Source organism: Pocillopora verrucosa, chromosome 2, assembly GCF_036669915.1.
Source record: "Pocillopora verrucosa isolate sample1 chromosome 2, ASM3666991v2, whole genome shotgun sequence".
Lineage (NCBI taxonomy): Eukaryota > Metazoa > Cnidaria > Anthozoa > Scleractinia > Pocilloporidae > Pocillopora > Pocillopora verrucosa.
Window position 1 is genome coordinate 16,672,129 of NC_089313.1, and position 22,946 is coordinate 16,695,074.

Consider the following 22,946-nt stretch of genomic DNA (forward strand, 5'->3'; position numbering starts at 1 on the left):
TGTCCCCTTCCCCCACCCCCTGAGGTACCTAGTTTGAACGTGTTCCAAGATTTGTCTTTGAGATGGCTATTAACGAGGGAGAGCGCCCTCTTATCGATTAATTTCCTCCAAAGTCATTTCCGCGGTTTGATCTCCCCTGAGAACCGGTTTGAATGCCATGAAATTTCAGGCTTTTTTTCTAAACTCTCCCCGACTTGTGACCAAATGGGATTACTGTCACATACCACCCATGCGGACATGTTTATCAGTGTCATCTTTTCTTTGATTCAACCGAGAACATTAAACTCTCTTTTCTCCTGAATAACAGCCTGCGAGCATGCTACAGCTCGAGCGCTTCTTCGTCTGCCAGTAAGAGAGGCTAAAGAACACTCGTACTAAAGCGCTGATAATGACGGCTTACTCGCAGGCTATTGAATGACATCTTGATTATTTTTTTTTCTACTAGCAGGCTCGTTTAATTTTTTTAACTGTAATGATTACAGTTCCTGAAAGAAACGACATTACCCACTTTGTCATTTACCTCCCGCCTAAAGTAGTATCATCCCGATTTCGCTTTTCATTGGAGGTGTCTTGCACCCTACCCGAGGGGGATACTTGAGCGCTGACTATTCAAAACTGATTAAAAGACAAACAAAGCTGATAAAGTCGCAGAAGTAAACATGGTTAGGAATTGGAGATAGATTGAGAAATGGGTCTCCTTCAAAGACCTCCCAAACAACACGGAGAGGTACAATGTATTTCTGGCTAGGAAGTTTTCAAAATTATCCTTTTTCCAGAACGGGGTATAATTTTGTCGTTGCAAATGTAAATTCTTTCGAAAAACGAGGTCCACATTTGGAGATCCGGGTAGCAAATGCCCAAAACATACCACAGAAAGCTTCTTTTTAGAGTGGGAAGGGGGGAGGGTTATTTATCACTATCATTTAGTTTGTTTTCCAATTCAACAAAGAAATCCGGTGGTCTCCCTGATCAAACCAAGTAAATATATTCCGTGAAGTATGCCGCAATTTATTGTTAAATTCCACAGCAAACAGTAGATTCCACTGAAATGTAAGTGACTTTCGTTAACATAACGCCTAATTCCTCCGGATTAAATTTAATCGGCTTTTGATAGACCGGATCAGTCCGAGAAAGGCACCAAGTTTATCCTCACTAGACCCCCACTGAGTAAAATATCTCCCTGAGCGGAGAGTCCAGTTTGGACAGAGAGTAATTCATTAACATACCAGCAATGTATGCAAAATCGTGACAAGACAAATTGTCCATTGAACAAGAAATTTTTTACGCTTGACTGGCTTTGTGTTTGTCTCAGTTCGATACGCAAGGTTTCTCCACAGTTGTTGTGGTTTTTCCCTCAAATGCCTCTCAGACACCGTACCTCTGAGAGAATTAGCCATTCCGCGTGGGTTAAGTGAAGGAATTTTGATAGACAAGGGTATTTTATTACACCACTATAATCGCCTTCGTGCGCAGAGTGCGTGTCAACGTGAGAAATCTTCTATCGGGTTGTAAATGAAAGTTTGTGCTTCAGATCATACAAGGAATACTTTCCTCTGTTTAGGAAATGAGGAATCCTACAGGTAGTCATCGTGATGCTCCACTCACTGTCAGCTTTCCAGTTCCGAAGAAGGCAGCAAACAAACTTCGCAGCTTGGCGATTTCCAAAGATCGTCGCCTGCTTGATCTGGGTGTTTTAGCTGTGCAGATCAATGAAGGAGAAAGCATTGTTCTTGGGATTAAGCTGGGAAGGCGAAAACTGAAGAGAACGGAAGTGGAATCCAACAAAACTAAGGGAAATACTTGTAAAGGAAGAATAACAAAGAGGCATTCGTCGTTGCGTAATTTGGGGACTGTTCACCATATGCCGACATCTTTGTCGCATGCAGACAAACCGGCAACCGCGCAAATCACATCGTTCTCTTCACCTAATCACAAGGACGAGAAGAGTGCAAGCATAAGAGCAGGTAAATCTAATGGAGATGCTCCGGCAAATGAATTATTCAGCAGCATGATCTCGGGCACAAGCGACAAATCTACGAATGGCTCCAATTTTCAACTATCGGATTACAAAACTCGTAGTGACAATAGAGTTCTGTCAGTGAATGGAGTACTAAGTTCCTCCAAAAACAAAGAATCTCGGCTGGATATATCGCACAGTAATGTTGGCTTAGCGAGTGGTAGAGGTTTTTCGAGTTCAGAGTCAAACTTACGGAAGTCTAGTAGCGGAACTTGCAGAAATAGCCGCGAGACACCTCCAAGTCCTGCTGTGATTTCTGGAAGCAGATTTTCAGCAGATCGGCGTTTATCTTCTCCTAACGGTCAAAGAGCCAACAGTGCAAGTCCTTGGTCAGAAACAAGTAGCACTAGCTCGGATGAAAATCTGGAAGAGGAAGTTCGTCAGCTGATTTACAACTGCTACATGGATCAAAGCAAATACAGTGCTGCAGACATGTTAAAACAGCTAGCTAAAGCACATACAGGCACTAAAGAAACCAGCAAGTCTACCATGGGAAATACTTCTGTTTCTTCATCTGAAGTCAAAACTGTAACTGTTACTCCAAAATCTAGCTCAAATAGTAGTATTTTATTAGGGCAACCCAGAATCTCATTGAGCAACAAGAGAGCAGCAATAACTGGAAGTTACCGTGAGCATGTGAAGAATATCCGTTGTTATTCTCTCACGTCCCTTACTACGAACACAGTAACAGTGAACTCTACTTTGAATGTGCCATCCAGTACAAATTCACAAGCAGATACATCCCAGAGTTGCAAAGGGAGTATCACAACCAATTCACTGAGTTTTGGAGAAAGAAATTTACCCACGAAACCTACTACCCACTCTACATCATCTAAGGCTTGTACATCCTCCCAAACACTAAACATTCTTACAAGCTCTTCTCAAACAACACCAGCCTATCATGGAGCACGCAAAGTATTGTGGTCAGGTGCAAATGTTTTTCCAGTCAACAGATCAACTTTAGGATCTTCCTTAGAAACTGCGTCTAGTGAGACTGCAACTTCACTTTTGCAAGCATCAAAAAACAATTCACCATCCATTTTTGCACAGATTAATGCTGCAACTCCTTCTCAGACAACCACATCAGTACCCTTTGAGACAAATAATTCTGTCTACATCTCTAACAAAGTTCCTGAAGAGGAACTGGCTAAAGAGAGCAAAGTGTTGCAGAGTGACTTGAAAACAGTCATAATGAAAACTCCAGCATTGGCCCTTGATTCACAAGAATCAGTATCCCTAGCTAAGCCAATTACCAACAGTCCACAAGCTGCAAAGCCTGTAGTATCTCCAATTGTCCCACAGGATGGTAACAGCGTTCAAACAGTCAGCCAAGGAACCAAATATGTGCAAAATCTGACTCTTGCAAGGTCAGCCTTGCCGGCTGCTAATGTTGTTATTGCTGGAACAAACACTCAAACAACTTGGTCCAATCAGCAAGTTTCTCCAACATATTTTTTAGGTGCGCAAACACAGTATGGTATCTACCCAGCAATGTACAACACAGATGTTAACAACAACCAACTGGCACAGCAGGCAGTTCCAGCTGGATACCCTTTGAACTATGTTTATCCTATCAGTATTGTGTACCCTTATCTGTCAGTAGCACAACCCAGTGGTGCTAAAAATCCTGATGGTGAGGAAGTCAAACAGGAGAAAGGAGATACAGATGTGGAGAAATCAGACACATCTGTTTCACGTGAAGCTGCAGCAATGCCAAGGAACGATTCTTCAATGTCAGTTGATCAAGGAAACAGTTTGAACACTGCTGGTTTGGTTTCAACCAACAGTAACACAGCTCCTGTGCAGACACAGTTTATTGACCTGGCCAGCTCCATGAGATACTGGCAACAGCTCAATTTACTGTACAGAAGTAGACTGCAAGCACTAACTCCTGGCAGCCTCTCAAATGTCGCTGCAGTGCCTTCCAATTCAGCAAATATAACCTCTGCAGCTGTGACATCAACTTCTGATTCAAGTTCAGTTGTATGTGGAACAGCTGTGGGGTCTAGTCCACAGGAATTTCCATTTTCTAAGTCAGAACTGTCACATTCAAACATTTCCAGAAGTTCTTACTCTGAAATCTTGAAGAAGGTGAAACCCGAAGAGGGATCTGAACTAGGACAAAGTGACTTAAAGGAGTTAACCAATGACAGACCTTCAGTCATTGTGGCAGCTTCATGTAAGGACAATGCTGTTAAGATGGAAAACAATCAAAATGGGACACAGAATGAAGGCCAAGAGCTTAAAGAACTGAATGAAACATTTTCTCCTAAATTTCTCCCTGGAAAATTGCAGCACTTTTCCAATGAAGATCTGGCAGAAGGAAGTAGTCATGTTTCAACTCCAACTCTGAGCTTTGTCCATGACAGTTCCATAGCATATGTGAACATTGGGAACAGTAATGGTAATGGATACAGCCATGCAAGCTACAGTGGGAATCTTGTGGGAACAAGAAGATCATGTAAGTTAAATTATTTAACTCTCAAGATCTCATTAGAAATTTTCACTTTTAAATACTGTAAATGACTTAGAGAAGATAGTGCTTTACAGCTGATATTTTTTGGAGAATTCTCAATGCCTGGTTGCTGAATTGTGTATTAGAATTACAAGGAGTTGCTTGTCAACCACTGCTAGGAGTTTAACCCTTTAACTCCCAAGATCTTGTTAGTAATTCTCCTTACTGTCTGCCACATAGTTCTTGTGATGTTAGTTTGGGGGATTTGGTATTGGATCAACTAATAATCCCCTAATCAATATTTTTCTTTATTCTCATCACCTGTCTGCTTGATATTGTATTGATATTGTAAGGAGAAATTAGGTCATGGTCACTCATGGGAGTTAAAGGGTTTAGACTGAAAGAAATCCTATGGTGTTGTTAGAGAGCAACTCAATTTTTGAGTGTTGTGCAACCAAAACCAAATTAATCACAATGAGAAGTAACCATCATAAAGAGCTAATAAAACAACTAGGTAGTTTTTAACCCTTTACACCCTAACACCAGAATACATAATCTCCACACTACTATGGATATGTAAATATCATATAAATCAACTATGGATTAACCCTGTAGCCCCTAAGAGTGATTAACATCTAATTTCTCTTTACAATATCACACCTGCATCAAACATGAAAGTCATGAGAATAGAAGAGATGATCACCAGCTAAAGCAGCTCTTGATTGTGAACCAAATTCTCCTTGTCAGCCTCTTTGGAAATGTATAGAGAGTAGTATGGAGAATATGCATTCTGATGTTAAGGTGCAAAGGATTAGTAAATGAAGATGAGAGTGATCATTGCAGTTCTGAACATTAACGGTAGTGAAAACAAAGCCTGAAAAAAAATTGGGCTTGTACAGGATTTGAACCCATGACATTTGCAATACTAGTGCATTGCTCTCTGCACTGTTCTCTACACATTTCCCAAGGTCCTGACAAGAAGTATGAGTCTAACAATCAAGAGTTTCTTTGGTGATCAGTTTCTCTATTCACAAGACCTGAATGTTTGATTTAATGGTGCTACATGTACATAAAGAAGAAAGTATCAGCATATGTTTGGCTGGGAAGTGGAGTAAATTTTTTTAAGACTAAATTTAGAGCATGCCATAGCAAGCTGAGATTTTTATTGAAACTGCAAAACTAAAGTCATAAATACTTCTGTGTGATAAAGTAATTAAATGGAAACACAGTTTCAATTTTGTTGGACATTGATTTCATTAGTTTTCTATGTCCTTCCAGTGGTAAGATGCAATACAAATGACAATCAGTCAGGTTTACTAACTGTATTCTCTTTTTTTATTTAATAAACAGCTTTGGAAGGTCAAGAGGATTCTATTATTCGGCCTGCAAAGAGGAAAAAAGCCAAGAGATCGTTATAACATCTTTGTTTTAATATAAAAATATATTTTTCATACCCTAAAACTGATTAAAACCTTATATGTCCTCACAAAATCAGTTTTATAGGTATATAGACTAGGTTGAATTATGTTATGCTTATAGTAATACTCTATAGAATCTCTGAGCTAAATTACTCTCTGCATTTATACTTGAGGAATTCTTAATGTTAAACAGGTAAATGAGGAAACACTGTTTTTTGTTATTTACTTGCTGTTTGGTCAGAATCTGTTGATGTTGTTTTTTCGGTTGTAAGTGAATGGTGGTCAATTGTTTTTGGCAATTTTTGTAATTCCTCCTGCTTAATTATAAGTTTACTTATCTAAATGCCACATTTTTATCATAATGTATGTCTTTCTAGCAGAATAATAGGTAAGATGTCATCAGGAGTACGAGGAAATTTAACAGGGACAAAGGTTTCACAATATTCTCCAAGTGATTATTTCTGCAACTGCTTCTTCAGAGTATCCAAGTTTGAAGAACTCAGGGAGAAGATTTCTCTGTGATTGGTAAAACTTTCTATTCTCTGAAATCTTCTACTGCTGTAAAAATCCAAAATGGTTATAGTACTATCCATGCCCATCAGTATAGAACTGCCTGTCTTACAGGCCCCAAGAAGAGATTTAATGATATCTTGTTTTGGTTGAATAGCATTTTTTTCTATTATGCGATGTTCTCAGAGCTAAGATGGAAGAAAATTACATTTTTTATGCTCGTTAGAAATCAAGGAAGTTTAACACCTTAAATTGATTGTTTAACTTCAACTATTACCTACTGTGCAAAAATTCTCATTGAAATTCCAGTACATTTTCTTGCAAATATTTTATGAGAACAGAGAAACTTGTCAGTCAGAGGATGTTACATTGATTTAAAATGGAATTCTCTGGTCTAATTTACAGGGGAATGCATGGTGGTCAGTCGGGAGAATAACTGATTTGATCTTGGGAGTCATAGGGTTGAATATGTTATTCCTCTCCATGGTGTTAGAAATTTGCCTAAACAACTGTCATTCTCAAAAGCCCCAAACTAAATTTCTAGATAATTTTTATTTCTGCAAATTGATATATTCAAATAATTAGTTATGGTTGTAAATTCTACTAAATGCAATTTACCTCAAGAGAAAAAAAAGGAAAGGAAAAAAAGAGTGTTGTTGTTGGAAAGTGAACCATGCATAGAGAATCTGTTTTTACCGTAACAAATTCATTATGGAACAATATTGTTCCATTTTCTACTTTTCATAAATCTTTGGATTATTTGCCAATAGAAGTAAATATTGATAAATTGTTATGAATATGTTTGAATTTATATTAGAAAATATTTGGTTTCAATAATCTTTTTTTGATTTGGACTTAAATTGCATGTTTGCATAGACTGTGCTCTACATGCATGTTAAAGAATTGTAAAATGTGCAGGTATTTTGTCTAGATTGACAATTACTTTCTCAGCTGCCCCTAAATGTTGAAGAGTATTTTTCAATATTTTCTTGATATCAAGGGAGTATCTGTTGATAATATTTTCTAATTGACAAAGCATGACTTTGTACTATTGCGAAGTTTTCTTTTGACCATTTTATACTAAGAAAATTGCATCATTATAATGCTATTTTTGTGATTACTCCCAGAAAAGAAACTCAAATATTATTTTTACAATTATAGAATTATTTTAAGAATATCCTAAGTTACAGCTAATACATAAAGATCATTGATTTGTTGATGTTTACTGTTTGGTGTAAAGTTGACATGGGTATAGAGATTTGAAAGTTAATATTGAAATATTATTGTTGGATTTAGTTACGTCATCTGTAATAAACAGTGAAACTACCAAACTATGAGGGAAATATTATGTGTGTAACCCCAACCCTAACCCTAAGCATTTATTGGTAATTCCAATGATTATCATCACTATCAAGATTTCTCTAAAACCTTGTTCATAAGAAGAGAGGTTTGAAGCTTCCCCTTTACAGACGTGACCAGCGAATTTTTCGAAAATACGTACGTGAAACGGGATCAGAACCCCCTCCCCTCCCCCGCGCCCTTTTTATTTTCATTTTTTGCTACCCTCTTGTGTTAGCGTGCGAGTCAGTCAGGACCGTCGTTCCAAGCGGTCTCTGTGTTATTCTACTGCGATAAAGAGACTGGGCAATTAGCTAACCCCTCCGAGGACGTTGTATAACCTTATTTATACTTTTTAACGAGCCAGTTCTGTTCCGTTTTCTCTCTGTACCATGGGATGAATACCTTGTAGCGTTGTTATGAACCTTTTTCTTGACTCAGAGAACCAGAACTGAACAGCTGTCGAAGGTACTCACAGAAAGTTGCATCAGCAAAGTCGAAGAATGTCGTGGGTTCTCGAGCTTGCTCAAACTGGTAGGCATTTGACCGGTTTGCCGGGAGCTTGGAGGTGCACTGGTCGAAACAACGAAGAGATGGTCGATAAGTTAGTGCATATGGGTGTTATAAGCAGCAAAGAAGTAGAGGAGGCTTTCCGAACGGTTCCTAGAGGGGCTTTCGTTCCCCCAGACTTACAGCTGGAAGCTTACATTGATTCGCCTCTTGTAGGGGACCCACACGTACATATGTCTGCACCACATATGTACGCTACTGTCCTAGAAGCCCTAGATTTGTCTCCAGGTGGGAAGTCTTGCAATCAGTTTTGTGTGTGCGTGAGTTTCTGTGCGAATTGATCCTTTCTTCATCGATTACGGCAGAATCACATAATTGTGTCCCGTTTGGACAATGGAGGTTAAGTCTAAAAGATATATTTTGATGACCAACTAACGCTTAAATAATTGAGATATTCTCGTCCTTTTGATATTCCGCTTTCAGTTTCGAAAGTCTAGCGATCGGCTGCGACAAAATTATGAGATGAATTTTTTGGCAGAATAGTTATTTTTCATGATTAGAACCCATTGTATCAGAGGTTAATTACAAACAGAATCTAACTTAGTCCTGGACCTTTTGTTTTTATGTACGTACAAGCACCAGTTTGATCAATATTTCCTGACAGGAATCAAAGCTGAACCATTGTGAATGCCCCAGTCTTTCTTATTTCACCTATGTATTTTTGATTACCTTTAAATAGTTTGCACTTCTTAATTTAAATGCTAGAAATGCGAATAATGACCAGCAGCCAGTGACATGTGATGCGTTTTTTCGACGGCATGGGTCTGTTTCTGTCAAGAGAAGGGTTAACTTACTACTCCTGTCTTTGAATTTGTAATGGCTCTGTTAGAAATAGATCACTGTAGATGCACAAATTGTATTTGAGTTGTGTTTTTGTGGAGCATAAAATCACTTCATGTATAAAATACATGGTAGGTTTATATTGCCCCTCCCCCCCTCCCCTGGGCAATGGGTTCTGCAAGCTGGTTTGTTTTGTCATTTTATGTGAAAACATTTACATTTGTCTTACTGTAAGAATACAACCCAACAACTCTAGCCATTGCTAAAATACAAATCTTTCTGTCTGCTTCATCTCACAATTAACCTCATGATTGCTAATAATGATCATGATAGTTCCCTGTAAGCACTAAATGAAACATTTCTCCAGTAATTTTTGATATTCCTGTCACTGTGTTCCCATGCATACTACCATTCTACATGCTAAACAAATTTTCTTCAATTTTTATTTATGTTTTTCGCCAGGTCTGTCATTCCTCAATATTGGTAGTGGTACTGGTTATTTCTCCTGCTTAGCTGGTTACATTCTACAAGCCCATGGTGTCAGTCATGGAATTGAAGTTCACGAGGATCTTGTACAATTTGCAAAGGAAAGAGTGGAGGAATATTTCCGCTTCTGTCCTTCTGTAGCATATGACATTTGTCCTCCCAAGTTTATTGCAGGAAACTGTTTTCAGTTGGATCCATCAGGGTGCTGCTATGACAGGGTTTATTGTGGGGCAGCTTGTCCGCCTAATAAAGTTCCTTTCATTTTGGGATTAACCAAAATTGGTGGCTTTGCTGTCCTTCCTTGTAGAGATCGGGTATGGCTTTTGTCTATTGACTAGCTATTGACTACAGACTGAGGGACTGAAAGACATGACAAAAAATTGAAAACAACAGAAACCACCACAAGAATTATGAACTGAAGCCAAACTGAGTTCTCAGCCGATTTATGTAATTATGTGCAATAACTTTGAAAATATAGCTGTTGATATAAAGGGATTGTGTTTCTTAAAATAGTATCAAATTTTGCAAGGTAATTTATTGTTACTATGACAATTGAAAGTAATAGTTCTAAAATAAGAGTGGTTTGATAGCTCAGTGTTTTATCATTGTACATTTTCACTTGGAATATGAAGGTCTGAAGTTCAGTTTCTCTTGATGAGTCTTCTCTTCTTTGTAGCATGCTTTTGACAAGACAACCATACATCTTTCTTTATTTTATCACTAAGCTTGAATTGTACCATCTTTCCTTTTCTATTTATAACTTTGTTCTGTTTCAATTTTTTTTCTTTAGTTACTAAAGATTGAAAGGATTTCTGACACAGGAGTAAAACAGACATGTATCAGTGAGGTATCTTTTGCTCCGCTAGTGATGATGGCTGATAGTGAGACTGATGCTCCCAAGCTTAACTTTCCAAAGGAAAATCCAAGAAATAAACCAAAGGTTTGTATAAGGAAAATTGTAGTATATTTTTTTAATGTATACTTTCATTTCTTAACCCTGTAACTCCACAAAAATAGGATTGTTAATTCTCCCCTCTATTTGCTACACTGTACCTTGTTAATTAGTGATTAGAAAGAGAAAATTATAAGATTCTAGGTAGATTTACAAGTATTCAAAACCATTAGTAATACAGAAAGTTGTGTAGTTAGCATTATTTTTTGTGAAATGATCATGTTGTAGAGGTGGTATTAACCCTTTCATTCTTAAGATCTCGTTCATAATTCTCCTTACTGTCTGCCACACAATTCTTTTGACGTTATTTCAGATAATTTTGTATTGGATCGACTAATATTGATATTTTTCCCTATTCTCATCACTTTTCTTCTTGATATTGTTGATAATGTAAGGAAAAATTCTGTCTTGGTAACTCATGGGAGTTAAATGGTTAATAACTGTTACTGACAATATCTCTGTGGAACAACAGGCTCGGAAGGTTTACCCACCTGCTGATGTACTTGTCAGTCGTGGACAGGCCAGAACGACTTTGGCCAGACTGAGGGCTCTTCAAGAAGCAAGTGGTAGGGGAGACTTGTACTTGCATTATAAAACCTAGCAAGAGTATATGAATTGAAGACAAAAATTTTCATTCCTAGTTCTAATGACAAAATGTGCTGAAAGTCTTAGTGGAATGTAACTGGTTTTTCTTGGAAGTATTTGCACTGATTTACCCATGTCAGAGGAAATATTTCCAAGAAGTACCAGTTACCTTCCAGTCAGATTCCTACACACATTATCTGAATAAAGTTCTATTTGAAGCTCTATAGGTTCAAAAGGTTATGTTTTTTTTATCTATGTGTGACAATGCTCTTATTTCAAGGCCAAAACTTTTGCAGCACTCCTGTACTGCCATAGTTAAACAGTTAAAAATTCTTGCATATAACTTTTTTTACAAGAGTGTTTTGTGGAGTAGTGTTTAAATCATCAGCTTAATTCTACATGCATTTTGATTGGTTCTCAGTTATGGTCTACTGGAAGACAGACATGGGTAGAAGACATCATAATCAAAAACATTTTGTGTTGTTTTCATATAAAACAAATTTATTTCATTTTGCCTTGGGTCTGTACAATGACAGATCGCAAAAAGAAGTCAGAATGTACAACGCCTCTTCTTCTTTTTTGCACATTTTGATGTCATCTGTAATCCATTGCTGAATAGATGCAGGGTGACATGGAATAATATACTTGTTAACCTTTTTAACTCCCAAGATCAAATTATTAATTCTCCCATCAAGTTGCCACACATTTCCTTGTAAAGCAGTTATGAGAATTTGGTGTTGGATCTGGATAACAACTTCTACCTGATGAGTTTGAATATTCTCATTATTTATTTGCTGGATAATTTAAGGATATTATAGGGAGAAGTTTCATGTTGATCACTTCTGCGAGTGAACAGTAGACATACTATAGGAAGTTGTAAGTTAAAACCAAGGACTTAAAAACTAAATGGAAAGTTTTGCCTTGTGCCAGTTGCGATTTTTTTTAATGACCCCACTGTGTGTTACAAACACTTCTAAAAGCAAACAAATCATTTCTGTATTATTACTTTGCTTAATTTTCAGAAAGCCTGCATACTTCCCAACCTCTTCCTGTACCATTCTGTTATGTTCCATGTCAACAACAGATCCAGCAATACTTCAATAAGAAATCAAAACAGAAAAAGCAGCCAAGTTCTGTTGTGACATCACCTGTTGATAGAAAGATTTGTTTCTTCGGCTCCCAAGAGGACACAAGAGTTTCAAGTCTGGATCAGACTGGCTGTGACAGTGTTTGGAGCCATCTGCAAGAGGACAAAATATGGCAGACTGTGTTAGAGTATTATTATAGCCTGTGTAATGTATCCAGTGACAAGAGATCACAAGCACTGAATGTTTATATTAAGAAACGAGTGAAACAGAAAAGTGAAAGGCAGGACAGCAAAAAGAGTTTGTCTTATGCTGAGATTGTTCATAAGCTTGGGATACCTACTGCAAACCCAACACATGCAAAAGTCTTGAAGGAAGAGTCTCTAAACACTATGGAGAACAGAACTGAGTTGTACAAAGTGCCATGTCCAACAACTTCTTCTTCTGCTACAAATGGCTGTAAGTTTTTGCAAGGCAGTGGTTCAATGGAGTATTCATCTTCATGTGGTCTCTCTTCCAATTTGTCTCAGAATACTCTTCCTATGAATGAGACAACAGAAGAGAGTCAAAGTGATTTATGTCAAACAAGTTGCTGCAGCAAAATAGAACAGCCAAGAATGTCAGACAATGGTCATTTAGATGAAAACTCATCCTGTAAGTCTTGCTTAAAACAAGATGTCACCAGTCAACCAACCTTATCAAATGAGAGTAGAACTCCACTTTTAAAACCTGAAAGGAAGATCCCACGGTATTCAAATGTTCTAATAGAAATGGAAAAAGCCCACATGACTAGATTATTGGCCTTGCCTTCAAGCAGCTGGAACATCAACAATGACCTTGTTCTTGTGCACTTTTTGTGTGAAGTTCATGAAAAAGTGAATCAGGGAAAATGCAAAGTAAGTTCATTGAAAAGGCTTTGCAAGACTTGAGTTCCTTCAATCATTTAATGTGATTGCTAGGGTGAGGACAGTGTTAAAAAGGACTGTGACTGGTGACAATAACAAAGTCAATAATCACCAAACCCTTTAACTCCCATGAGTGACCAAGAGAGAATTTCCCCTTACAATATCAATACAATATCAACCAGATAAGTGATGAGAATAAAGAAAAATATCAATTTGGGGATAATTAGTCGATCCAATACTAAATTCTCTGAACTAACCTTATAGGAATTGTATGGTTGACAGTAAGGAGAATGACAAATTTGATCTGGGAGTTAAAGGGTTAAATCTGTTGACAGCTTCCTGTCAATTTGTTAAAGCGTCAGTCAGGGTCCTTTTCAGGTCTAGTACAATAATCATGACTAACATGGTATGTGAACAATTATTACACTTAGAATTAAACCCTTTATTTTATTCAACAGGGTTGGTTTAAAGTAGATGGTGTCATTTCCGAACTGTTTACCAAGTCAAGTGTCATAAACCATCCACGACTATCCTGTTTCTCAACTGAGAGCTTAGCTTACCGGGCCATCGCTCTGTGTAGAGTTGCTCAAATTCTAGACTCAGTACTGTATCTTGTTAGCGGGCCATCTGTTTTAAGAGACCAGAGTTTTTCTTCTAACAAATTCAAGCTTGAATCCTTCACGGATTCCTCCTTCATGTCATCATGGCTGTTTTTGGAGACAGATGGAACTCAGAGTCCCGTGTCAGAGGGGAAAGATAGTTCTTCAGACGCTGATATGAAGGAAAAGGTGTGTGATGGACTGAATGAAAAGAAGAAGAAAAGTCAACAGGAGGTGAATCTTAAAAAGATCAATGCTTCACTTGCTTCCCTTGAAAAGTACAAGGAACAGCTAAAAGCAGTGAAGAAAAAGGTACAATGACGATGTTCATTTCTGATTATAAATTATAGTATTACTTAGAGAATACTTAACCCTTTAAATGCCGAGATCTGATTATTAATTCTCACTTTTATCTGCTACACATTTCCTTGAAAATTAGTTACGAAAATTATTGGTTGTTCAAGATAACAACTTCTTTTAATACCCCTTGCCGGCGCAGCACCACAGTTTCTTTAGAAGCTCAGCACCGTCATTTAATCATCGTATAGGTGCCTTATCACTTTTTCAAGCATTAGAGAAACGCAAAAAGAACGATCAGTTTTAGTTTCGTTTTTTTGACTTAAATTATTCGTTCGTTTGCTTGACAGATCCATTTTATAGAAGAACAAAAGCAACTTGTCCACAGCATCAGAGAGCAGGAGCTATCTTCTCAGGAAACATCTGTTGACTTGGATAGTGTCGATGTGAAGCTGCAGCGAAATGAACTGTTACTGAAACAGCAGAAACAAGAACACTACAGGAGTAACTTGCTGGCTTTGTTAAGGAAACTAAAAGAAGAGGAAAAACAATTGGCTAAGGTTTGGATTTAGTTTATCGCTTTAACTGATGATAACTACAATATAGCATTTTGCAATTAAGTGACATCAGACCAAACCAAATAATCACGACGACCAATCAGAGCAAACGAAATATCACCAGGAGCCAATGAGAACAAAATGGGAAAACAACCTTGCTGTTTGAAGCGCGGGAAAATGAGAACGACCAAGTTGGTTTATGATTTGCATCTGATAGGTTAAGAAGGTGGCGCGAGTTTTCTGGACCAATCACAGAGCGAAGAAAAGCAAAACCAATTTAATTCCAGATCACTTTCGACACTCAATTGAAAATTGCTATTGAAAGAGGAACTCTGCAGGAGAGCTTCTGGATTGAATGTCTTAAAACAAAACCAAAATAATTACAAGGAAAACCGACAAGCAAATCGCCTGAAGGGCAGGAAAACGTGCGCAACCCCAAGTAGCGATTGGTCTGACTTGTTGATAGAGTGGCCCAAGATTTACCGGATCAATCACAGAGAGAAGTAAAGGAAAACCGAAGCATTCTCTGATGATTTGCGACGCCCAATTGAAATTTGTTCCATAGCAATCATTGACGATCTAAGCCGCTAACAATCAATCTTGAATCATCTTGTTCTTCAGTTATACCTTATGAGCCTCGTATTTCTATTTTATTGCAGAAGATAGAGTCTGCGTCAGAAGTTTCAAAAGAGGAGTTGATTGATGTTCCACAGACAAGTTCTTCCTCCTCGCTGCAATCAGATGCCAAACACCGGCAGCTACATGTGGAACCGTGTCAGAAATGGAGCGTTCGCCTGATGAATCAGGAAACTGACAGCAGTGATTCTGTCCGCTATGACTTACCATCCTTGTTACCAAAACTGCGGTTCCTGTTGCCTCTCTGTAATCAGCGATGGCGGCTGGTCCAAGAGCTGTTGCACACGACAGAACTATCCGCGCCTGATTACATGCCCGTGATATTGGTGGATAGGAGAGTGCCGCTGATCGAGCGTCATGCTGACTTAAGGAACAGTGTTTTCCAACAGGTGTACCAAGAGCTGAGAGGCGAGAAGCTTCATTTTCGGTTAGTAACAACGTTTACGTCAAGAGAATTTGTTTGTTCTAATCTGGTTTATTTATCTGTTTTTCCCATTTGTTCTACTGATACAGTAAGACTTATCGTGACTCTCAAGGCGAGAAAGAGCTGGTTTGAATTTATCAGAATCTCATTACAACGCTGACACTAACTTTAAAGCGTTTGAAAATAGAAAGCAGGCAAATTTTTGGGAAGGTAATTTAGTGTTAACAACTAAGTTTAAAACGTAAATTAGCTACCGTAAAGAGTTTAAAGGCTGACGTTTCGAGCGTTAGCCCTTCGTCAGATCGATGTCTTCCCAAATTTTTGGGAAGACAGGGACAGTGCTGCATCTCCGAAATGTCTCTGCTTTCCACTACCTAAAGTTGACCAGCACGATTTTCATTTTATTTAAAAACCACTAAATCGTGCTAAAGGAAATAAAAGATGTACCTTTGAAAACAACTGTTACGTAGGCAAGTTATAAAAATCAAGGTTTTGCGCGGCCTCAACCTTTAACCATTTTACTCCTAAGAGTGACTTGCATCTCATTCCTCCTTACAATATCACACCTAAATCAAACAGCACGGTCATAAAAATATAGGAAATAATCCAAAATTAAAGAAGCTCTTGATTGTTAAACAAGTTCTCCTTGTCAACACCTTAGGGAATGTACAGAGAACAGTATTGAGAATATGTATACTGATGTTAGGGTATAAAAAGTTGGCTTCTGGGTTGGAGGAAAGGGACTTCTAAACGCCATTACTTAGCAATTTGAGGGGAATGTATTGTATGCCTTCTTCTTTTAAGATAAAACATCTTTGAGCCAACTGACAAGTTTGACTCAGTTGCAGAGGGTCATTAATGCGGAAAAAAAATGCGAGGAAAAGATAATGCACCATAACTGTTTTTATAAACTTTATGTTGTTGCCATTCATTGCAGATGGAACAAATGGAAGTATGACCAGTGGTGGGAAGTGAAATTCGTCGGTGAAGGAATCATTGATCAAGGTGGAGGGTTCCGCGACTCTTTGGCTGAGCTGTCAGACGAGTTGTGCCCACCTGAAGAACACATAACAGATGTGCTGCCATATTTGATCAGAACTCCTAATAATAAGGTACATAGAGTTAATTTGATACAGAGTTTTGTCAAGTCTTATTAGTTTAAAGCAGGAAAAGGAGCAAGTGTGTCCCCGACACAGGAACAATGATGTTTGCATTACGAGTCGACGCCAATCAGTGAGAGCGAAAAAGTAACAGCATGCTCAAAAGCTTTTTCTTGCCACATTTTGGCGTCGTCTGTGATCTATCAATGAACAGAAACACGGCAACACAGCATCTATTTGTTAGATTTACGGGGGTCTGCGAATATGGCTTTTTTCTGAGAGCCATTTTGAATGTAAGATTGAATTGTCGTGATATGTTTTATATGTCTGTCTTTTCTCAGGAGAAGAGGGGAGATTTTCTCGACTGTTTCATACCCAATCCATCATGTGACTCTTTACACATGTTCCACTGGCTTGGGGTCCTCATGGGAGGTACGTTCCGCAGTGACGAAAGTCTCACTCTGGCGTTCCCGCCTTTTGTATGGAAACTAATCGTCGGTGAACACGTCACGTGGGCCAAGGACTACGTGGCTATTGATGAAGCTGCTGTTCAAATCACCGGTGAGACATGGAGATTTTTAGGTCTCGTTTCTATGGGCTTAAGGAAGGATAGATATGAAGGGGGTGGGTCAGCATTTGGGCCTGTGGATAAAAATTTCGTGACCTTGGTCAATTAAAAGGAGATTGCCTTTCAACTAAAAGCAAAATGATAAAAAAAATTATGAATGAACTTATGGAGAAATATTGGCACAGGCTTTTTTTCCAACGCTAATTGTGTTTTATTTTCTTAACATCGTAGATGAACTTGAAGTTCAGGATGAGGCCTCGTATCTAAGTACGTACGGCAGCGAATGTACCTTCTCCACTGTAGTAAGTGACGGCCGACGTGTAGAATTGCTCCCTGGGGGAGAGGAGAGAGTGGTAAAGCCTGAAGAGAGACAGAAGTATGCAGCTTTAGTGAGGAGAGCGCGGATGACTGAGTTTACAAAACAGGTATAACGAGTTTACGTTGGGATTTTAAGACTCTGTATAATCACACATCTCCAATACGAAGTAGAAAAGCACATCCCACCATCTCCACTCCTATTTGTCTTAGTGCCTGTTTGAATCATGGTAAATATTCTGGGGTAACCTTTAAATACCAATCACAGAGAATGGTACAGTAAAGCCAATGCTATCCCGGGCTGTTTTAGACATTCGGTTAGGAATTGCTCTGTTAAGGTTGTGACATAATGTGATTCTTGTGGCGTTATTGGTTGACAGGTTCAAGCCATCAGGGAAGGTTTAATGTCAGTCATTCCTGAGTCTGTGCTTTCGCTCCTTACGTGGTCTAACTTGGAGAGGGGAGTTTGTGGAGACCGAGAAATTTCCCTTCCACAGCTGAAAACAGCGTGTAAGTATTACTTTTTTAATTTTTTGATTGATCTGAGCGCAGTTTTTCATACCTCAACGGTCTTTGAAAAGTAGGAGATGAGCTAGAAGTATAATATATGGAGTCATCAAAAAAAACCACATTTCTTTGTTTTTGAAAACTGAGTCTAATATGTGTCCATTTAAAAATAGCAATACTGGCCTTGTCAATATGAGTAAAAAAGATAAAATTTCACTCGAACGTTTTACGATGTGCATAAATTATCAAGCATATAGATGATGAAAGCAGATTACTTTTTCGGATTAAGAATGTTACCTCGAAATACAACACCAAATTCTCTTCACAAACTTGCAACGAAATGTTCTGGATCCATAAGGGAGAATTAGGTGCTACATCATCACGATCTCCCAGTGGGAGTTTAATTCAGGGTTAATTCAGCTGTTATCTTCACCAGGTAAATACGGTGATGACTTGAGTGAGTCATCAGAGTCAGTGAAGCACTTGCTTGCAGTTCTTACTCAGTTCACCTCTGAGGAGCGGAGTCGATTCCTTCGTTTCGTGACGGGACGTAAGAGGCCTCCTGCTCCTTTTACTGTGGCTAAAGCGGGTGGGGAAAAAGACAGCCTTCCCCATGCCTCTACCTGTGCCAGCACTCTGTTCCTTCCGGAGTACTCTTCTTCTGCTATCGCCAAGGAAAAGCTAAGGTGAGCAACAAGGGTTTCTAATCGGGCATCGATGGAGTAACGGTTACGTTATTTTATGACACCAGTTTTCTGATGGAGCGTGGCTTCCACACGTTTTAATGTGTTTCCTTGCAAAAGGGTTCCAAAAAATCCCCAACTCTTCTCAAAAAGCTCATGACCTTATTTTCTTTTTTGACTTAAAAGGCTACCAACGTGGTTTTAATAGCTTTATGTGCCTGTGACTCCCTAACAATTTTGGTGATCCGTACTTACATCATTAAATTGCAATGAGGGTATGGAGACTCATCTTTCTGCTAAGTATTAGTAATAAAATCTGTTAATATGGTTTAGAGCCACCTTGATATTTTCATTCTCTAAGGTGGCTTTGAACCATATCCATAGATTTTGCAGAAAGGTCTCTACATGTGCAAGTTTTCAAACTTGGACGATCATTCCATACAACATGGTGGAAACATGGTCCAAGTGGCCCACAGCGTGATAATTATTTGATTTTTAATGTATGTTTTGTAATTCATTCAGCTATGCCATCTCCAATTGTGTGGCCATTGACACTGACACAAGCCCTTGGTGAACCCTCGAATTGCAAATGTGAAGGGGAAAAACATAAATGTCGGGCAGTCTGCCCGAATATGAGAGCCACGTTTAATAGGTGTGAGGAGGTCCGACCGACTGCGTAGCTGTTGATATTTGAACAATGTTCGTTAGAGGAAGAAGGAGCTGTATTCGTAATGAAATTTTGTCAATGTGGTGTTATTTAAGAAGTTAAATTTACATTTCTCGACAAACAGTGCTTCAGGAGAGAGATAGATTTCGTCCCTCTAGCGGTAGTTGCTTGTACCTACTGCATAAGAGTGCGGAGCTGTAACATCTCTGATGAGCTGCCTGGTTGCTAAGCAATATTCAAAATGGCGGCCTCCATAGTTGGAGATGTTTGCATGATTGAAGATTATTTTCTAAACGTTAGGTTGCTCTTTGGAATCTCACAGCACAGTCGGCGACTAAAATTCACACATCCTTTTTAATGGCGGGTAAAAATCGTGTCTTCTGGAGTATACTAGTCTATTGAGAAGGGACAGTTTCTTTCAACATGGTTTTTCCTAGCTATGGTATTTAAGTAATCGACTCTCAAGAAATAGCAAAAAAATTAACAATTGTTTGAGTGAAGTCAGTTCCTCAAACTTTGCTCAATGTCATCCTATCTAATGGGAATCTTTTCATTCATGATAACGCATTGCCGCAGTATTATTCTCGAATAACTACTATTTGATTGGCACAGGAACGATGGGATCCTGTTTATGAATAGCATTATTTTATAGGTTTTTGTTTTTGGCGGTGTATTTTGGGGTAAGGGATTGAAGTGAAACACTTTTGTGAAAAAAGATAAACTCAGACTTTTCTTACAATTCTGTGCAAGAAATGATCAAGATTTCGAGAACTTCCTCAAATTTTTATACTTTATTGGATCTTAAAGGAGTTGCCACGCAATAACGATCCAGGCTAGAAATTCTTTTCACGTTTCCTTGAAATACTAGAGGCGCCTACAGTTCTTGATATTGACCCTATTTAAAAGGGAACTTGACTTAGAATACTTTCGAGAAGGAAGTTTTGATTCCCGAAGGTTTTCGCGCAATTTTTTTCGAGACAATCAAAGACTTGTTAAATATTGAGACATTCATGTTTGGTTAGTGGTGTCTCTGTAGCATTTGTTGCTGGAAATTGTTATATGCACCTAAAAGAAATTCTACATTATTTATGCAATTTTGATCTATAGTCATTAAAATCAGCGTTTAGTACTGCAGGTCACTCAAAACTAGCCACGTAAAATTTAAGTCAAATTAGTAATATTCGAAAGTTATAAGAAAAAAATATGTTTACAAGTACAAGGAATACAATGTTAAAGTGCTTAAATGTATTTTTGGTGCGCATGCAATGGTACTGTCATTCAGGAAGCTTAATAAATACTTGACATATCAGCTTTCTCTTTGTTTATTTGATGCATATTTACAAGCTTCTTGTACCGGGTGGAGGGAGAAGAAATATTTTGTAAGAAGCAATAACAATAAAATAAAAGGAATTCTGTGAGTTTTTCTACCTCAACAACCGTCGTCGTATTGAGCTGTTGGAGGAGTAAATGGCGATCTATCCACAGATCATGTCATCTTTTACACCCCAAAGTCAGGGTCCATTATCTCTCTACATATCCTTTGGTGATGACAAGGAAAGTTCGTTTAGCAATCAAAGCTTCGTAGCCAAAAATTTCTGGAGGACCGGAGCGCGGGCTTGTTTTCTGAACAGCAGTTGATAATCGAACCAATAAGAGAAACGAGGTTTCCAAAGTCACTCGTTTTCTTCTGAACTGTCGCCAAACCTCATTGAAAACCAAGCAATCAATTCTCTTGCCTTTCTTTTTCTCATCTCGTATCTCACTTATTCCTTTGTTTTTCTACTAAATTTTTGTGTTATCATGAAATCCCCAATTAATCTTGTAGATTACCTTTGGGAATTAACGCTTTATTAATTCCGCCTAGCCTCGGACACCAGGTAACAAATGCGCGTGCAAGAAAAATTCGCCCCAAATCTCTGACGTATTCGTCAGTAATTGGGTTCTTTTCTCTCGATACATATTCATGTTTGGGCGAAAAGTAAACGTCAGTCTAAGCGGGAGCCGATCGGGTGAAGACGTGTTACTGTTCAAGGAGAGTTTGTACTAAAAACCGTGCTTGGTGTTGGAATGGGTTGAGGATAGGGACATTTCTCAACGTTGTTTCAAACGAAGGTAAGCTTTGTTGCTGGAAAATAGCTGGTTTTATTTCATTCCCCAAATTTTCTGAACACATGTTCTTTCGGTTCGGTTTAAGCTTTGTCTTTCTGTGTGCTGCTCTCAGTGCAGAAAAGTCATTAATTTTGTTTGTGATTTCGACGGAACGAACGCTAATGCTATGTTTTATGTTGAGAAAAAACATCTCAATTACGAGGTTTCGAAATAACGCAAAAAAGTTCAAAGCCCAGTACAATTAATGTGCAACGGAGCCACGTGGGTTTCATGTTTAGAATGATTGCTTCCGTACAAGCGTTAAAGAGCTATGTCGGTAACATTCCACAGAAACCTTTTAAAAGAATGACTTACATAAACTTCTTGTTACCGGCAATAACTTGATTTTGCGTCTGAAATTCCACTTACATATACTCGCGTTCCAACTCTTAATTGTCATTACAGTAGAGTTAAAAATTAGCCAACCGTCTAAATATTGTTTCGCTCATTTCTATTTACAGGAAATCTGGTGTCAAGAGGACGAAAAAGCAAAGAATTCAAGGATACAAAGTGGCTGGATTAACTAAATCGAGGAGAGACTCTCCAAAGATAAGAATTTTGAAATGATTTAAATAATTTTTGTAGTAATTTGCCGAATGGTACCTAAATTGCAGATTTACACACAGGTTGAGCCTTTGTAATTGGGAAGCCTAAAATTTGACGAATTTGATTGAAAACTTTTTAAAAAATCTCGAGGAACGGGGGCGGATCTAAGAATATCACCTGTTTGTTTGACCTTTTTACTAATTCAGTTCACGGTAACCGCAACAAGTTAATTTGGTATGACTAAATTTGGTTGCTCGAGATTTATCTTGTGTGTAGCCTGCAGCAGTTAGTACCATTTACACCGCACTGACTTAATTGTTATCGTGGATGTTTTAAGGTGGCAATGACTGAAAGACAACTGAAATACCAAAACAGGCATAGATTTTTCTGACATTATTCATAACAGACCAAAAAAAATCGATGTACATCATGATTACAATTATTTCAAAGCTTAGTTGGCTCTTTTGTAAAAGCACATGAGGATTTGCCATAACCTAGTAGCAAATTTCTGATTTTCTAAAACTAAAATTTTAAAAATTGGGCATTCTAGAAAAAAATTTTGTCGATACAAAAGTCAGTGCCACCCGAAAGGATCCACTGATATTCTTTAGTAACTTGCTTGCAAGGGACAAGAGAACACTGGCAGCTAAAAATTTGTTATAAGATTCATTTTATTGGCATCAAGGCAGAGTTATTGACACCGACACTTAATCGCTTCGTTGACGATACCCTCAACCCCGTTCACGTTGGCATAAAAAACAGTGACATACTTATTACCAGAGACGCTATAGACTTGAA

The 22,946-nt window shown here is 38.3% G+C and overlaps 2 protein-coding genes across 2 annotated transcripts; both read left to right on the forward strand.

Moving 5' to 3' along the window:
- Positions 1–1,244: 1,244 nt before the first annotated feature.
- LOC131781047 (uncharacterized) lies at positions 1,245–7,731 on the forward strand. The gene is made up of 2 exons (XM_059097691.2): positions 1,245–4,478; positions 5,823–7,731. The coding sequence occupies exons 1-2, from the start codon at positions 1,565–1,567 to the stop codon at positions 5,888–5,890; spliced, it is 2,982 nt and encodes a 993-aa protein (XP_058953674.2). The 5' UTR covers positions 1,245–1,564; the 3' UTR covers positions 5,891–7,731.
- Positions 7,732–8,042: 311 nt separating this feature from the next.
- On the forward strand, positions 8,043–20,794 carry LOC131781032 (uncharacterized). Its single transcript, XM_059097674.2, has 14 exons — positions 8,043–8,536; positions 9,551–9,888; positions 10,365–10,514; positions 10,999–11,092; positions 12,134–13,092; positions 13,560–14,012; positions 14,348–14,557; positions 15,214–15,617; positions 16,552–16,726; positions 17,056–17,275; positions 17,514–17,707; positions 17,978–18,107; positions 18,541–18,790; positions 19,310–20,794. The coding sequence occupies exons 1-14, from the start codon at positions 8,242–8,244 to the stop codon at positions 19,359–19,361; spliced, it is 3,924 nt and encodes a 1,307-aa protein (XP_058953657.2). The 5' UTR covers positions 8,043–8,241; the 3' UTR covers positions 19,362–20,794.
- The last annotated feature ends 2,152 nt before the right edge of the window (positions 20,795–22,946 follow it).

Excerpts from the sequence above, each read along its gene's own strand:
- LOC131781047 (XM_059097691.2), top strand. The coding sequence starts at position 1,565 with ATGAGGAATCCTACAGGTAGTCATCGTGATGCTCCACTCACTGTCAGC. Across the intron at positions 4,479-5,822 it reads TGTGGGAACAAGAAGATCAT|CTTTGGAAGGTCAAGAGGAT; the intron begins GTAAGTTAAATT and ends TTTAATAAACAG.
- LOC131781032 (XM_059097674.2), top strand. The coding sequence starts at position 8,242 with ATGTCGTGGGTTCTCGAGCTTGCTCAAACTGGTAGGCATTTGACCGGT. Across the intron at positions 9,889-10,364 it reads TCCTTCCTTGTAGAGATCGG|TTACTAAAGATTGAAAGGAT; the intron begins GTATGGCTTTTG and ends TTTTTTCTTTAG. Across the intron at positions 17,276-17,513 it reads AGCTGCTGTTCAAATCACCG|ATGAACTTGAAGTTCAGGAT; the intron begins GTGAGACATGGA and ends TTAACATCGTAG.